The following is a 17,729-nucleotide window of genomic DNA, read 5'->3' as shown; positions in this document are numbered from 1 at the left end:
ATTTAAAAACCGGTATTAACAGATCTTGAATGCAAAAAAATATTTCAGCATTACAAGTTTATTTATTTTTTTTAAACATGGTAACATTGTTACAGTCAAAAATTTGAACAGGCATGCCTAAAAAGTACAGAAATATACACAGCACATTTGAGTATTTAGTTTACCTCTAATGCATGCTCCCCTTTTCCATATTTCTCAGTTAAGCTTCTTTTTGTCTTCGTTTCTACACCCCCGCGAATATGCTGTTGAGAACACGTCTCGGAAGGAAACACCATCTCATCTCATGCATGTGAATTTATATACGCACACCCAAATGAGGGGCTACAGTTTATACTTGCAAGTTTAGATTCGATACAGACAGCTTAAAACTATCGAATTTACGGCCAAAAACCATCCTGTCACTGATTAAGTCAACACAAATAAAATAAAAACACAGTACCTATTTGTCTAAATCCAACATTTATGTGAATATTGAAACCCTATTCTTGTCATCGTCATTAGAAAAAAGCAGAAGCAACATTTAAACTAATTTTAAACTGCTGGGATTATGGAATTTAAAAATCATACTACCGTTAGTACAGTTTAGACTAAATAGCAAACTTTTGAGTTCAAAATTGACGACATCACAGTCCCTGAACATACAGCATCATCATCATCACTTTTGCAATCACAACAGTTCCTCGAGTTTACCTTAGAACTGGAGGCCTTGATCGGTCTACGTTCACCAGTGGGAAAGATTCAAAGGATTCTTCCTTAGGGACAAACTAGCTCACGGGCCTGATTCTACGAACTATGCTTGCAGCATCTTCAACACTGTGTGTGAAAATGAAGGCAGCATTTTTAAAATATTGGCACTACAGAAACGGGGCATCAAAAGCTTTCACACTACATCACAGGAGTCATGATACAGCAAGGTCATGAGAATTGCACGGTCGTCGGACACATCATTAACAAGCACAGGGCCAACTTAGATACTGAAAGCTCCTTACTGCATGCAGTACGTTTCAGGGACATTAAGGAGAGAAAGCAATGCCTAAAGCTCTATGCATCAGGATCACACAACACAGAATTGGACTTACCGGGAGCTAATGCACGTACAATACACTTTTTATCATGGAAAAGCTGATCTATATGAAATCATACAAGAAAACATACTGATCCAATATGAAGACTATGTAGTTCACAATCCTAAAACTTTGCCAATAATCACGCTCGGTCTAGCATTTTATTGTCTTGTGTAAAACTTGCTTCCAATAATGTAGACAATTCAACTGCCATGCAAATAATTCCTGAACTAAAATACATGAAGGCTGCCGCTATGTTGCAGTCGCAGTAAGTTGAACAAGGCTTTTGACAACTCTTCTTAAATTTGTCCTACACATTGCAAAGTCGACATTGACCGTTACTTCGAAAAAGGCAAGTCAGAAACAATTCATTCACAGGTCAAACACTGGTGTCCTTAGGTTATGCTTACCTGTATTACTGCAGCAGAACCTAAGGTGCAAGGTCTGGGAGACACTGCAAAAATTAAATATTGCACTGTTTGCAATCAGTAAAAACTCATCAAGTCAACAGCCGCCAGTACAAAAAAAATGCTCTATAACTTAATGGCATCAGGCAGGTTGAGATCAAGTCAATGCGCGATGTCTTGCTAAAGCACTTTTCAACATACCTAACCATTTCAAGGACTACATGCTGAAATCATACCGACAGACAACTTCACATGCTAGAACATGAGCTAGACGTACAAGTTTATGTAGTTGAACTGAGAACAGAATAAGGGAGCGATTATGGAACATGGTGACACTAACGATTTCAGGACTTTAATACTTTTTACATTTTAGGCAAAATACTTTTAATTACATAAAATTCAGCATTCCCTGCAAACAGATTCAGCGAAACTGTACATGTATTTATCCGCAATTTGAAAGAACGGGCTTCGCATGGGTCAACTCACATTTTGGCGTTCAAAACAGTGGTCAGACCTGCCAGCTCTCCTAAGAAGCAGCAGTCTAAAAAAACAGAACTACAATGCCAGGTTTTCAGTTGCTTGACAGTCTAAATGCACATGACAGTCATTACTGCAAGGCAAGATCAAAACTTTACAATCCAGAACTTTAACAGGTATTACTTTAAAGTTCAGGAAATCTGGTTAGCAAAATCGGACGCAATTCGTTGCGGGAATATTTTTGATACTTACCCAACAATCTACAAAAAAAATTCCAATTCACTTTTCTCTAAACTGCATTGCATTGAAAGAGAAACAGGACCTGCTTTGGGAACGACCCACAATATTGTACTTACAGTGGTAATGCCCCACGGAGGGTCAAATCATGGGTGACAAACAGCGCATGGTTCCTCACCCCTAAAAACCTACAGGCCTATGCGGGATTCACTTTCACAGACAATGGCAAGAGTAAAAATCGATTTTGCATTCAGAATTTTTAATCATACGGTTTTTCTTTTTAAAAAGAGAGAAGCCAGCAAATATATACAAAAAAACAATGGCTTTTAAAATGTTAAAATGGGAACAACAAATCATTTGCAAAGAATGATCAATTGGAACACATTTACCTGCGCTGTAAAAAAAATTATAATAAAAAGCAGCACACCAACTAAAATGTCTGTAACAAAGTCACATTTCAGGGAACATTTAAAATGCGCTTGCTTACCGCTTTTCTAACCTTGCCTGTGAGGGAAGAAGTCGTTCTCATTATGAACAGTACAGCCTTCCTCACGTTAAGAGACCAGGGTAAAATACAGTACAATCAAACACTACAGTACTAGGTTATTGCATGTGTCACAACTCGCCGTCAAAGGACATTTATGGCAGATACGTAGGCCTATGCCTGTGAAATCGCAACGCTAAGCAGAACATTGAACTCAAGTCCGTTACGGAAATGGGGGCTTCACTTGTCCCTGCAATTTACAAGCAGCAGTTCTCACAAACCAGGCTAAAGATTATACAAAATAAGAGCCACGTTGAAGACAGACAGGATACTAGAACTTTCAGTCAAGCAAATTTGGACAGTCAAAATTGAAGTCTGCATTTACGCTTTCGGTCTACCAAGGAACTTGCAAGATTTTCAGTTAACCCATACTTTTTCAACCCAACTTACCAACACAGGAGGTTTCATTTTGTTTTATTGCAAAACACAACAGGCATGTAATTTTAAAACTGAGATGATTTACATGGAAATTACTACAGTTTATAAACATGAGAATTGACCACAATATGAAAAACAGGAGCTGGAATGTCCAAAAGCCATCACCACACTAAAAACAAACCGTTCAATTTTTGTACAAGAAAAAAAAAAAAAACTGCCTCCGGAGCATATGTTTTTTTTTTAAACACTTTATACCAGAGAAATTAAGATCTTCATCAAGACGTCTGCATCCAAACATTTAACAAAGGTTTTTCGACAAGGAAGCATATACTCTATGTCCACTTCACATTACTGGCCCTGTGCAGAAGAAATACATAAGAGATACAAATGAGGTTAACAACAAGGTCATCCAAATTCAGCTCAAAAACAAAAAAAAAATTAAAATAGAAGCCTGTATTGGGGGGAAAAAGGAGTTACTTCTAGAAGCGCCAGCTCCTATGGCGTTCTGGGACACCTATAGGGGGGGAAAGATTAGCGCAGAACAAGTACTACGACATGCCGTTTCATTACCGAGAGAGACGCTGACACACACACGCGCGCACACACACCGACAGATTCAGCGGAGAAACACGCACTACCGAGAGCGGATGTCTTATGGGGAGTGTACCTGCTGTGCTTGGGGGGTCCCGGGCATGGCCTGCGGGCTGCCCTGGCCGTAGTAGGCGGCCTGCTGCCGGTAGTACTCCGCCCAGGCCGCGCTGTAGTCCGGCTGGCCGCCCGTCTGCGGGGCGGCTGCGGCTGCTGCTGCCTGAGGGGCTGCCTGACCTGCGAAGCACAAAGAGGCCAATCAGACACGGCCCCGGCGTAAGGGCCAATCAGACACGGCCCCGGCGTAAGGGCCAATCAGACACGGGCCCCGGCGTAAGGGCCAATCAGACACGGGCGCCGGCGTAAGGGCCAATCAGACACGGCCCCCGCCCATGAGTGGGACGAACACGTTTATGCAGGTAAACTGAGAACATACGAGAATAAGGGAGAGACATGGGGCTGCCGCATCACACTTTGGGGGGAAAAAAACCCCCAAAAAAATAAACCACCATTTACCTTCGAGACTAGAAGAGAATTAATGGAGCACAACAGTGAATTAAGGGCAAATTTTAACTCTGATGTGATAGGACGAGTTGACGGCACAGCCAATACAATCGAAATGGGTGGTAGGAATATGGTAATGTGGGACCGCACTTTCGACAGGATGGGCGAAGGGGGGTTTGTAAGGAGGGGAACGACCCCGCCGCTTTTCTCCCAGGGGCGGGACAGAAACCTCCTGTATTCCTGTGGGGCAGCAGTGTCTGCAGAGCCCCCACTGGTCAGGGGGTCTGCACTCAGTCACAGGCTGCCCTGCTCACTTATTCAGATTGAGCGGCTTTTCTCACCTTGCTTTTTGTAGTACTCCTCCCAGGCCTTGGTGTAGTCCTGAGGCTGCTGACCCTGTTGACCTGAAAAAGGCACAATACGCTTCAGCGCAACCCTCACCACACTTCCCAAACAGCTACTTCCTAAAAAATGTTTTATGAAATGATCTACAGCTTTGCCAGATCTCCTTTCAACACTGCACATCATTCATTGCATGCACACAGAAATGAGCCAGAAATAGTTCAGAATGGAAACGTACAGGTCGGTAGTCACACAGATTACTACAGACGGATAACATCAGGTCAAGTGTGAATATTAGGCACGAGGTTAGCCAAGGTTAGGCACAAAAGAACAGAGGATGAGGCCGGAGCAGAACACGCCCAAGAGCACAGACACGACGCATGCAAATGAAAAGAACGGGTTCTCCTGCAGTAGCTGTGCCCCTCCCCCCCCTGGCCTGCCTGTGGTAACCAATGGAGCTCCTCAGTCTATCCTGGCCAGGCTACTCCCAAATCTATGTTTGGCAAAATATTATACCCAATTTCTTGTAATATTCCTCCCAGGCCTTGGTGTAATCTGCCTGTCCACTCTGACCTGGAGCCTGCTGGTCACCTGTTAAAAATGGTACAATTTAATTGATAACCATTCTCCAAAACGGTGCAGTTGTAGTCTTCTGCCTGGCTAAGTGTGCCTGGTCTTGCAGGGCAAAGGCAGCAGTCTGTGTGTGTGTCCACCCCCCCCCCCCTTATAATCAGTGCACTATGGCACAAAATAGTGGACCTACAAAGCTGTTGATGAAAACAGCAATAGGTGAGCTATGTCCTGCATGGAGACTAATGCTTCTAAGAGGCGTGGGGGGGTGCAGCCTCACCTTGGCCGTTGGTTTGAGTGGTGCCGGGGGCGGAGCTGGCTGGGGCCATGGGCGCTGGAGGCTGCTGCTGCTGGTACTGAGAGTAATAAGCTGCCCAGGCTGCCGCGTTCGCATCGGCTGCTGCTTTACCTGTGCCACACACACAGACACACACACACACACAGACACAGACACACACACAGACACAAAGAGAAAGACACACTGGTTACTGTGGAGCCCTGCTCTGGACCTAAGGACTAACCCATTGCCAGGTTTGTGAAATAAAGATTATGGTTATCATAGATGTAAAGCCAGCGCTTTTATGCCAATTCACAACTAAATGGTGATGATCACATGCTTGGACTTAGCATAACTGAGTATGGGCATCATTGATTAATGACTACAGTGACTACAGCAACATGAACAAATAAACTAATAAATACAAAAATAAAGTGATGAGGCAGATGATGGCCACTAGAAATGCTTATTACAAGTAATATATGGATCATAATGTTGAACATATGTGAAAATAGTGAATGTAGATGTTTTAGGGATTGGTTGTTGACATACACTCACCAGGGTCCTGCTGACCCTGTTGCCAGTGGGGGAAGCCGTTGCCCCAGCCTTGGGGTGGGTATGGAGCAGGTGGACCACTGCAAGGAGAAAAATCCAAACAATCAATTAATCATCCAGCTCGACGAACAGGGTTCAGTGACACTGCAGTTATCACAGCAGAAAATACATCTAAAGGCTGCTTACTGAGGGCCAGGAGGACCCTGGTTATAGGGTCCAGGGTTGTATGGTCCCATTGGTGCAGGTGGCCCAGGGGGACCTGGGGGCCCGTGTGGACCGGGACCTCCATGGGGGCCTGGGGGGCCGTGTGGACCGCCCATCGGGCTGACTGGACCCTGGAGGAGAAGACAAGATATTTCAAAAGGACCATCTCCATCAGAACGCATTAGTGCCAATGGACCAAGCGGGGGTTGTGCCTGCAGCTAAACCCCGCCCATACTCACGCCTATCTTCTCCTCCACGAGCTGCCTGGCGTAGTCGATCTGCTGGTGCGAGCCGCGAATGGTGAATATCTTCAGGTTGGGGTCGGCCCCAGGAGGGGGGTTCCTCTGGAGCTCTATCCTGGCTCCCGACTGCTGGCTGATGCTCTTAATGGTCTCTCCACCTGGGAAGAATGACCACGGCAGACCGCGTTAGCTACACCCGCCCACGTTCCGTACGCAAGCAAGTCTAAAACAAGCACGCGCGAGGACAGCGCTCCACACCTTTCCCGATGATGAGCCCGGTCTTCATGGCGGGAACGGTGAAGACGAACTCCGGCAATCCTCCAGGTGGGCCCATGTTCCAGTTGCCCTGCCCCCGGCCCCTGCCCCGGCCGCCGGGGCCTGGTGGGCCCCCGGACTGCACGCTCCTCAGCAGCTCCGAGATGATCTCGGCCGCGTGCTGACAGCGGTCCGGGGGTCCCATTATGAGGGCTATCCGCTCTGGCGTGGAGCCATCATCTGACGAGTGGGAGAGAGAGAGACGAATTTGAGTTAAAACGGTAAAATAGGAAATGTACCTTTAACAGGAATGAATGAAAAATTGCACGCATGTCAACATTTCAGGAATGGATATGGATCCATCTCCGTACCTGGTTTAAACTGAATCCTCACTCCAGTATCATTTTGGATCTTCTTGATCATTTCGCCATTTCTTCCGATCACTATTCCCACGGCGAACCTCGGAACTGGGACCTACCAGAAGAAAGAGGTCACCGGGTCAAAAAAAACAAAAAAAAAATATCTTTCACCAATCTACAATCAAGCTCACGGCCACTTGTGTAGCACAAGAACAACACTGCAGGGGATGTTCAGATGAACTCTTCACTTACATCCAGGTCTCCTCCTCCTCCCCCGCCACCACCGCCGCCGCCTCCTCCTCCTCCTCCTCCTCCTCCTCCGCCCCCACCTCCTCCTCCACCGCCGCCTCCTCCTCCTCCTCCTCCCATTCTAGAGCCATACTCATTCCGCTGCTCCCGGAAACCCTGATCATGTATTATTTCCATCACCATCTCTTTGGCTTGCTGCAGTTGGGGAGAAAAAGAAAAATTTATGAAGTTCGCCTCGCAGGTCCACTGTAATCCCCATCATCTCCTCCCGGGTGTCTGAAACATGAAGGTTCATGTTCCTCACCTCCAAGGAGGTGAAAATCCAAAATCAGCAGATTTTTTAGGGTGTGGCACTCAGAATCCGTTGCGAGAAACTGAGCTCATTGTGGCAGCAAAATACTAATTTTCCTTAGCAATGCAAATGTGTAATTACACAGAAAATGATTTGACTAATAACAAGTATTTGCCCCAATTTGACTATTCCTGTAGTTTGTTTTCCATTTACTAGTCCCTTCCCATTGATAAAGACCCAATGTGCCCCGTGAAAAAGTTCCTACCTGAACTTTAAAAGGCTCTCCGGAAATGCGAAGAGGTTTGTCTGCCCCTGTGTTTTGCGGCCCCTCTTGAATCATCACCATTTTCACTCCAGCACGTTCCTGGGCGATGAGACAAAGACTGTCAAGTGAGACCGGGGGGGCACTGCATGCTGGGAGATGTAGTGGGACCAGGCCCCTGTATGCCGACTCACCTGTAGCTGTTTAATGGTTTCTCCTCCTTTTCCTATCACGAGTCCAGCTTTGGAGGCAGGGACAAGGATCTCCTGAACCGCCATTCCTGGCCCGCCATCGTTATGGTGGAATGATGGCGCAGGTCGGCCCTTCTCAACAATCTCTGTTAGCAACCGTTTCGCAGTCCTGAGAACGGAGAGCAAGGTGTCAGGCGAGTGCTTAAACTTTTTTTTTTATTGCATATATACAATTTTCAACAGCAACTTCATTTCACCATCTTCCAACAAGTAGCAGAATAAACTGTACTTACTGGATTGAATCTGGAGAACCAGTTAATGTCACAGACCTCTCTGGCATACCACCACTGTCTGGAAATTAGAGTGAGAAGAATGCTGTTAAATGATAAATTCAGATTACACAAGTACAGAAGAAAACCAAAACATATAGCCATTAAGAAAGACCATTATTAGGAAGAGAATCTTTTTGTTGTACAAGAAGCTAAAAAACGTATTGGAACAGCCACTTTTGGGTTCACACAATGTTCGGCTGTCCAGTTAGTCAACAACTTGGGAGGCCTATATCTTTGAGCTCTGACTGCACTACCCAATTACAGATAGGGTCTTTGGCTTGAATTAATGTACCAGCATTTCCCAAATCCAATCAGCAATGACTTACCGGGAGCAATTTGTATTTTGCAGCCGGACTCCTGCTGCAGCCGAGATATCTGCTCCCCTCCCCTCCCGATAACTACAAAAGAGAAGTAGTGTTTAAGTAAATAAGACTTTCCACACTGGCAATGGTGTTCCCAAAGTAACATGCCGTTAAAAAAAAAAAAACTCACTGAATCCAACCATCCCGTCTGGAACCTTGAACTCTTCTGAGATGGATCTGAAAAAGGAAAGTACATCAGTCAAATTAAATATCATCTGTCCAGAGAGAACTTGTTAAGAATAAGTATAGCGACTATAGTTTAGAATGACATGATACTGCTTTAACATTATTACTGCATCGTCTTACCTTTGAGGGGCACTCATTCCTCCCATCATGGATGCGTAAGCTGAAAGAATAAACGGTTCTAGTAAGACTGGCAAATCCACTGGTATGGGACATGTCCCATATTATAAAGTGACCCTTAGACTACCTAGCTCACAGGTTACAGAACGTAGGCTAGTACTACAGGGGCACAGTGTTGGCCGGTTTCCTGCGCATTTTAGCATCAGCGTTTTATTTAATTGATTGGCAACAAAATCCTCAATTTGACACCACTGTGCCACTGTATTAGCGACACACAACTCTTGAAAGATCAATGCAGATTTGAGAAATTCCACAAAAAAAAGCTTGTGATATGATACTTACGGTCCATCTGAGAGGCAACTTTCTTTGTTTCTGGTTGATCTGAAATTAAAAACATTAGTTTAGAAAAACGTCACCCACTTTTTATCCAATCACTCAACTGAAGAGCCTCACGAAACCATTACAAATAAAAATGTTGAACAAAAAATATACATTTCTTAAATCAAGGACAATAAAATAAAATCAAAACATTATTGTTTCTTATATCAAGGACATCACAGTCATTTATGACTTCAGAAACTCAAGTGGGAAAAACAGGGTACTCTGGTCCTCTGATATAGGCCTGGCATTGCCATCTCTCTGTGTAACTAAAGAATGTGCTCTTCTGATTTAATCTGTCCGTCGGTTACATGTCTGTATGAAATTGACCCACTGGGGTCCACCGGTGCAAAGAACTGATGTCCCTCAGTGCGCGATGAATGGTGTTGAGGGACATTAGCACAGACCAACCTGCATCTTCCAATGGCCTTTTCTGGCCTCCATAACCAAACTCGTTGGTCGTGGGAGGGGGTGCACCACCAACATCTCCTCCTATTTTAGCTGCAATCTGCGGGGGGAAAAACGTTTTCATCAGATCAAATGTAACAAACACGAACTACTCACCGCCAGAGATGCTCTAGAAAGCGACCGCTAAATTCATAAAGAACGGCCTTAGCCGGCTAGCAAGCCAAACACTTCCTGTATGCACCCACTGAGTACGGTAACGTTAACTAACGTTATGGTTGGGGGCTGTTGATGTGGGCATAGGTAGCTACTCCGAGCCCCTCCACACAGCGCATGTACTGAAACGAGTTAATTTACAAATTAGATTTAGTCACATAAGCAACGTTAAGCCAATTAGCCATTTAAAATATGTTCCGAGTTAACTTAGATCCTACCCACAGACACCGCCTAACGCTAGCCAGTTAGCTAGCAGGCTAACAGATACGATGGTAAACCGGGTCATGGTTGGAAGTAACGCTAACTTTAAAAACAGCAACATCAACGTTGGCCCGCTGTTGATCTCTCGACCAATGAATCATCAAGTAATGTTGACGTTATTTAGATACACATATCCGTGTACATTCTGGCTAGACAGGTTCTCCTTGTACTGCGTGTACTCTTTGTTTGCCTTGTGACCTTTTCGCGCTATTTAACTAGGCTAACGTTAGCTAGCTCGATATTTTAGCAACGGGTCTAAAAGTAATACAGCTGGCTCACTAACGTAACAACAGCCAACATTTAACTTAAATGTAAAATATACGTAACATATATTACAACCGGCCAACTAAGGTGAGGTTCTTTCATTAACTGCCAGCCATCTACATCTTTTGTTCCGTTTGCCAAGTTAGCTAGCAACGTTAGCTAGCTTCTTCAACTTCCGTAGGCCTGCTTAGTCTAGGTAAGTAACGTCCGTATTTCACGAGCACGAGTCATAAAACTATTTAAACAAAGTACACCATTGTATGCTATACGCAGACCGGTTAAAAAAAACAACTTACTTGTCTCGCCCGTTGCAGGGCGTCTTTAAAAGCATCGTTCATTCCACCCCCAGCATTGGGCGGAGGAGCCACGCTGGAATAGTCAGCCATCCTGCAACAGTTTCAATATCTGCTCTCTAAGTGGAGAAGATGGCTGCTGACTGGAAATGATGAACTAAACTGCGACACAGAAAAGGGAGGAACATGTTGGGAACCTCGCGAGATTCATTAACAAGAATTCGATTGGTTAACCCGGACATCAATCCTCTTCAAGGGCGGGCTTAAAAAGGGCGTGTCTCAAAGTGATACCGATACCAGAGAGGAAGAGGCGGGGCCATATAGAATCTTTGTCGATACCCACTACAAACAAATAGGCCCAATTACTTTCGTCACATCGAACATTTGTGTGAAAAGTTAACACAGTAATACGTGGTTAAAACCTTGTTTGTAACTATAAACTGTTGGTGACATGATTTAGAATTTCAAAATATTTTAAATACTGACCGTACTGTAACAGAATTATATAATCAGCTAAATCCGTCGTGCTTGTATCACGCAATTGAGTTCCTACATCTTGCATTGACACGTTTCATTTCGTACCATTTCATCATCATCGTACCGCTTCAGGCTGGCTCTTGTATGTAGCCCACAGCATTTCATATACCTACACTCACACATTTCATCCCTGAAATCTAAAAGGAAAAGTATGATATGTTCAGCATTAAGGACAGACAAAGGTATTTCCTTAAAACAAATGTTTGTTCTTTATTTGTTGAAAATATTGTAGTCTTAATTTTTTTCAGTCATTAAAATGTGCCTTCAATAAATACAACAATAGCATCTTTAAAAAACGGAACAGTGAATAAGTCAAAACAAATAAATGAATCTGTCATAATATATCTGAAACCAAACACACGCACACCTTCCAAAAAAAATAAAAAATAGTTACCAGGGGAATACGTTATAAAATTTCACAACATCTTTTGTATGCAGTCGTACAAAATGAAGCCTATATTTTGACATAAATTGTTACTCAAAAGAAGAAAGTAACATTTCAAGTTTTGAGGATAAAGTGTAGTTTAAAAGGGCACAAGGGACAGCTCGCACAAAGCTTGCCCCCATTCCACTGTAAAATCCCCTCAGCCCGTGCTTCACATAGGTATCAACAAGTCCTTGAACTGCACTTGACGTTTGTGGATTCATATTGAAAGCTGAAAAGAAAAAGAGAAAACAATTGCATTGCTTCTGTGAACATTACCTTTTTAAAATATAGCCTACTTTTCACACTTCGATTGTAGTGAAATCTGCCGCAACCAGTTTTTGGGAAAAGAGAAAATGCAAGAAGGCAGCTACACTTACAGGCCAGGAACAAATTGAGCTGTGTCCCAACGCCAGAGAGATATGATTTTGCATGACAAGTAACCAAACTTGAACGGAAGAAATGTGAATATAATTGAAATAAAATGTATGTTTCACTTACATGGCAAGGCCATGTTGCTTTTCATCAAATACATTTTGTATATCTAGAAACCTAGTGGACATAGGTTAACTATTACCCATACCATTAAGCCAGCTCCCGCAAGAAAGAATAGTTTGTTGCCGGAGATGTGATACCATTTCTTTAAGCCGACAGCAGGGAGCTCCTTCACTTCTTGCGAACTAGCCAAGCTAACCCTGCTATACTGGCATATGCTTACATTGTAATACACCATCAGCATGGCTTAAATAGTAACAAGTAACCTATCAGTGGGGTCGTTTTGTAGCCACAAGTTACAACAGTTTTAACTGAGCATGTAGCCTGGCAAATAATTTAATGTCCATCGTACCGCTTCAGGCTGGCTCTTCTTGTATGTAGCCCACAGCCTTTCATATGTTAGCAAGTAATGGCAAAGCCAGGTGGGGAATTCTTGTCGAGAATGAGATCTGTTAACATTGTTGTATTGCGTGGTTATTTGCATTACTGTCACCTTCCTGTCCACTTTGACCAGTCTGGCCATTCTCCTCTGACATCTCTCATTAACTGCTGAACTGCTGCTTACTGGATTTTTGTTTTGTTTTTTTGCACCATTCTTTGCAAACTCTAGAAACTGTGCGTGAAAATCCCAGTAGATCAGCAGTTTCTGAGATACTCAAACCACCCTGTCTGCTACCAACAATCATTCCACAGTCAAAGTCACTTAAATCACATTTTTTCCCAATTCTGATGGTTGATGTGAACATTAAAAGAAGCTCCTGACCCGTATCTACAAGATTGTATGCACTGCTGCCACACAATTGGCTGAGGTGATAATCACATGAATAATTAGGTGTAATAAAGTAAAAATGTTCCCAATAAAGTGCTCGGTGACTGTATTAAGGAGGACTCTATGCCCAGTTTGCAACTTGCTTTGAGAATAAGTCCAATCAGGCTGAGGGTTTAGAGGCTGCAATATTACATTTTCTTGCAAACTGGTTGGCATTGTGAACAGAGACCTCTCAAAGGTAAGAGGTTGTGCTCACCCTGAGCCTGTTGCTGAGTTCTGATTACTGCCAAGGGGTAGCTGGCTGTTTGTCCTGATGCAAAGGCTACAAAGCTGAAGAAAAACAGCCTGGCATCACTGCTGTTGGCCGAATCTGTCTTTGCCCAGTTCATTATTGACTGCAAACACAGAGAGAAAAGTGGCTGATAATTTGAGTGTTTCACTAACTTCAGAAAGAGAGTGAGTAACATTTTCAACAAGGGAATAATATGTCTCTTCAATCAGTGATGATTATTTTAAAGATACCTTCGTGGAAATAACACTGGATGGTGGTCTTCTCACTTTTTGATTTACCTTTGAACACCAAATTCAAGACATTGTTTTCCTTTACTTGCCACAACACGGTTTCATTAAATCTCAATGAATTATCTCAATAATTATCTCAATAATTATCTCAATAATTATCTCAATAATTATCTCAATAATTATCAATAAATCTCGCTTTTTGGACCGGGATGGAATAAGCTCTTTAGACAGGCTTGGTGGCATATCAGAGTTATTTTACCTGATGGACAGCACACTCCACCCCTGCATATGGAATCATGCAGAGGATGCTGGGCTTGAAACCTCTGTACAAGGCAAGGACAGATTCATTTTGGTAAATGGACTTGGCACACCTTAACATCCCACTGTAGGCATCCCTCTGCAAGAGGTTCAGTCTCACCTTTAACACCTGCAGCAAAGAGAGTCAGCATTTTCGGCATTAGAAAGCTTGACCAACCACTGATGCAGCTACTGGTAAATATAATAATTAACTTTGATTCTATCAAACACTGAAATATACATTCTAAACAACTTTTTCATGCAACATGTCCCCTGTCTCACTCCCCAAAAAAATGACAGTCTAATTTTCATTGCATGCCGTCATGGCATCACAAATATGCAACAACATTGTAAACGTAAACATGCCATTGTAGTTTCACAGCACACAAAGTGCACCACATTAGCACGGACTGACATGAACGAGGCAATTCCACAAACAATTCACACTACGCACTCAGACCTGGCAATGCGGTCTGATACCTCGAGTGGGTAGAAAACAGCATGGGCGGCTGCCCCAGACACACAGCCCAGTCCAAACCTCTGCTGCACAGACAACCTGTCCTCTGGACCCTGATAGCGCACCTTCATCTTCGGGCAGAGACACAGTCAGACATGACATACATCATTTCTCACGAAATAAATCACATTTTGTTTTTCCCAATCATTGAGAAATAGCCAATGATTATACCGATGCATGCCAATCCCCAAGTGCCAATTACCCAGAGATATGTGAACTAATTACGTATTTGTAATTCATACCTATCCAGTATGCCTGGGTGCAGAATTCATCACAAATAACAAAACACTAAACCACAGTAGATTAGAGTGTATGGTATGGTTTCATGCTCATCGTGTGGCCAATATTGCAGCATGCTACATCCTGTGAAGTAGCATGTGATGCACAGTGAATCTGCAACACACCTGAGCATAGATGAAGCACTGGAGGGTTGACTGGGGAGTTCCTTTCAGAACATTCACGCCATTCCCCTGCCACATGGACTTAAAGCCCCCTAACTGCATTTCTCTGAATCCTCGGGACAAGGATTTAGAGCCATAAACCTGAAAATGCGCAAAGTAATCCAATTATTCAGAATATTAACAGAATTTTACTTCAAACACAGGCAGTGGGTACCCATCTGAATAACTTCTGATAACTTAGTTTTAAAAGGTATGAGTTAATGGTTAAACAGTTTATTTCAACAGCATATTTGTATTTAATAGTCATAAAAATAAGAAAGTATTGCATGATCTTGTCTATACTAGATCATGCAATGCTTAAAAGGTATGAAAGTACAGTGAAAAATCGACAGACTGAAACTTGTCTGGGCATAAGAAATTTGCTTCTCTCTGTTCTCTCTTTCCAAAGTTAAAAATATGTTGGTCTAAACTAAGCAGATTCTCTGTTTTCAGTCTTTCGTAAGGACAAGGTGCATATTATGACAAAAGAGACCTTTGTAAATGAGGACGTTAAGCAATATGGGATGGCTGTAGCTTGAATCCACCTGAAGATGAGTTTTTAAGAGGTCGATTGGTGCAGTGGCAGTCCGAGACACAGCATCTGCCATCCCTGCTGCCAAAATATACTTCCTCCAGGCTCCCGATTCCGTCTCCTCTTCAGTGAACTCCATCGGCATTGCACGACTCTCGCCCACATCAAACACCTGAAGCACCACCCCAAATCACAAGACAAAGACAAAAGTGTTAAGCATTTAATAATAATAATAATAATACATTTTATTTGAAGTGGCGCCTTTCTAGACACTCAAGGTCACCTTACATTGGGCAAAATACAAAATAAACATGGTAAAAACATGATACAAAATATCCAATTAAAAATCATCAACAAAAAAAAGAAAACATTTAATGTAATTTAGCTTATGTTTAAAAACAAAAAAAAAAATGAAGACTGAAATCTCAAAGTGTAAACCATCACGTGTACCCGACTGTAATTGTGCTGTAATGTGAGTGTGAGTTCATGCAGATCTTCACCATGCTGCGCTTCCAGGATGAGACCAGCTCTGCTATGTCCTCTGCAGGGTTGATGATGATGTGCTGAAGGAATTCTCCCCAGTCAACCGTCATAGAGTTATCTTTATCCATCCTGATGGCAACAATAACACACAATCGGGCAAACTACAAACCGATTAACCACAAAATAATACAGTAAGTGGTAATAGTCTTCCAAAACTTTAATTATAATGAAAGCATTCATTTACAGTATATTACTGATGATTAGTATATTTTACGATCGGCAATGAATTATTTCATGAGAAATGGTGTGATCCTTGTTTGAAATAACCAAAGAAGAGATTATGAATGCAAAATTCTTTTAAAAAGCACACATGTAAAATGTATGTCAAGGGATGTTATGTCAAGGGAAGAAAAGGAAAAGAAGAGATCTTACATTTGTATTATTCGCTTTGCATTCTGCTTTGAAATGTTCAGTCCTACCTCCTGAAACAAATGTATGATTTCATCCTGATCAATGGCTCCTAATCAAAGAAGAAATGTGAAAGAAAACAAAAAACATTAGGCTTCTAATATTTTGTTGATTGAAACACACACGTTTCACGTCACACACACGCACGCAAAGTGGAAATGATACCCTATTGATAAACCTATTGGCCTGCCATCTGTAGATGGATCTCGCTTGGACAATGTCCTACATGTGACCCAGAAGTGTCACGTTTACGCTGGTTTTTTTTCCCCTGTCGCTTATATATCAACAAATGGCTTCTTCTAAAGAGCAACGCTTCGACCTTGACAATCGTATTATTCTACAGCAACAAAAATGCACGGAGCTCTCGTTGTCATTAAGTAGCATACAACCTGAAATGGAACAAAACAATTAGGACGAAAACAGAAGGAATACTGTGAAGTGGTCTGGAACACTGGGGTAGTTCAGAAGGGCGAAGGTCTTTGATCAATGCAGATATTCAGGCGAGGAAAATAACTCACCGCATTTATTTTTGTCAAGAGCCTGAAAATGTATTTTCCATTTCTTTTCTCGGTCCATCATGTAGACGAGGAACTCATCATAATCTAAACGCCCATCGTGGTTTTTGTCGTAATTCCGCACAATAGCCTGGAACAATATATGTATAAAACTCATTATTACAAAAGAAAATGCCAAATCGTAAATTTCCAAGTACAAATAAATAAGAACAAATTGTAATCCCGTAGACTGTCGCCATCATCAATTTTTAATAGTTGGTAAAATAAAACTAGCCTATATACCTGGGCTTTCTCATCCACAGATGAAATGCCAATTTTCGTCATCTCCTCGTGCAGCTCGTCAACCGTAATGTAACCATCCTGAGTTTTATCCAGTTTAAGGAACAGGTTTCGAAATTGATCCATGCTCCTGGAGGAAATGTAAAGACAGTATAATTAATAGGTTTACTTTTTAATAGGATTACAATCCTATGACCACGAAGGCTAACCATTACTGCATGCAGCCTCAGCGTGCACGTCTAAATGATAACAGCATACCTTTACCCTGTGTGCGGGGTATGCTGAGTCACTTTCTTGCACTGCCTGTGTCTGGAGCGTTCTGTAGCCTATATTGCAGATGCGGCCCCTGCATTATCACGCTTTCCGGTAGGCAATTTTACGCTCTTGACATTACAGTAGCGCTTTCAATACTGAGCGGTAGATGGCACTCTCCGATTAATGCGCCATATAGCGGAATTTAACAGTCGGACACCGTGATACATTTTTAGCGTCCTCGATGATTCTAGCCTGATAAGGCAGTATGGCTTCCCAAATGGATAGTGTTTCAAAATTAACTTGATTAGTGCTTAAAAATGTCACAAAATGGCAGAACTGCCCTTGGGTGATTGACAGCTCGCGATAATTCTCACAACTATGCAAC

The 17,729-nt window shown here is 42.7% G+C and overlaps 2 protein-coding genes across 3 annotated transcripts; both read right to left on the bottom strand.

Moving 5' to 3' along the window:
• Positions 1 to 42: 42 nt before the first annotated feature.
• fubp1 (far upstream element (FUSE) binding protein 1) lies at positions 43 to 10,976 on the bottom strand. Its single transcript, XM_061241883.1, has 21 exons — positions 10,815 to 10,976; positions 9,784 to 9,880; positions 9,337 to 9,375; positions 8,998 to 9,037; positions 8,822 to 8,868; positions 8,656 to 8,727; positions 8,291 to 8,348; positions 8,001 to 8,166; positions 7,810 to 7,908; positions 7,345 to 7,447; positions 7,256 to 7,296; positions 7,016 to 7,118; positions 6,648 to 6,884; positions 6,387 to 6,547; positions 6,130 to 6,278; positions 5,947 to 6,023; positions 5,392 to 5,520; positions 5,058 to 5,132; positions 4,541 to 4,603; positions 3,775 to 3,932; positions 43 to 3,464 (listed from the first exon to the last, which is right to left on the bottom strand). The coding sequence occupies exons 1-21, from the start codon at positions 10,902 to 10,904 to the stop codon at positions 3,456 to 3,458; spliced, it is 2,013 nt and encodes a 670-aa protein (XP_061097867.1). The 5' UTR covers positions 10,905 to 10,976; the 3' UTR covers positions 43 to 3,455.
• A 750-nt stretch (positions 10,977 to 11,726) lies between these two features.
• Positions 11,727 to 17,469, bottom strand: slc25a24l (solute carrier family 25 member 24, like). Of its 2 annotated transcripts, none has more exons than XM_061243518.1 (11): positions 17,348 to 17,469; positions 17,093 to 17,219; positions 16,814 to 16,940; positions 16,260 to 16,347; positions 15,845 to 15,956; positions 15,358 to 15,516; positions 14,777 to 14,914; positions 14,336 to 14,443; positions 13,818 to 13,985; positions 13,293 to 13,431; positions 11,727 to 12,004 (listed from the first exon to the last, which is right to left on the bottom strand). In XM_061243518.1, exons 2-11 carry the CDS (start codon positions 17,213 to 17,215, stop codon positions 11,823 to 11,825), a joined length of 1,344 nt encoding a protein of 447 aa, XP_061099502.1. In that variant the 5' UTR covers positions 17,216 to 17,219; positions 17,348 to 17,469; the 3' UTR covers positions 11,727 to 11,822. The 2 variants fall into 2 exon arrangements, with proteins under 2 accessions (XP_061099502.1, XP_061099504.1); XM_061243520.1 differs by having other exon boundaries at positions 17,354 to 17,398.
• Between the last annotated feature and the right edge of the window lie 260 nt (positions 17,470 to 17,729).

Source organism: Conger conger, chromosome 5 (genome assembly GCF_963514075.1).
Source record: "Conger conger chromosome 5, fConCon1.1, whole genome shotgun sequence".
Lineage (NCBI taxonomy): Eukaryota > Metazoa > Chordata > Actinopteri > Anguilliformes > Congridae > Conger > Conger conger.
The sequence above is the reverse complement of the archived record's forward strand: the minus strand, read 5'-3'. Positions and strand labels throughout refer to the sequence as shown.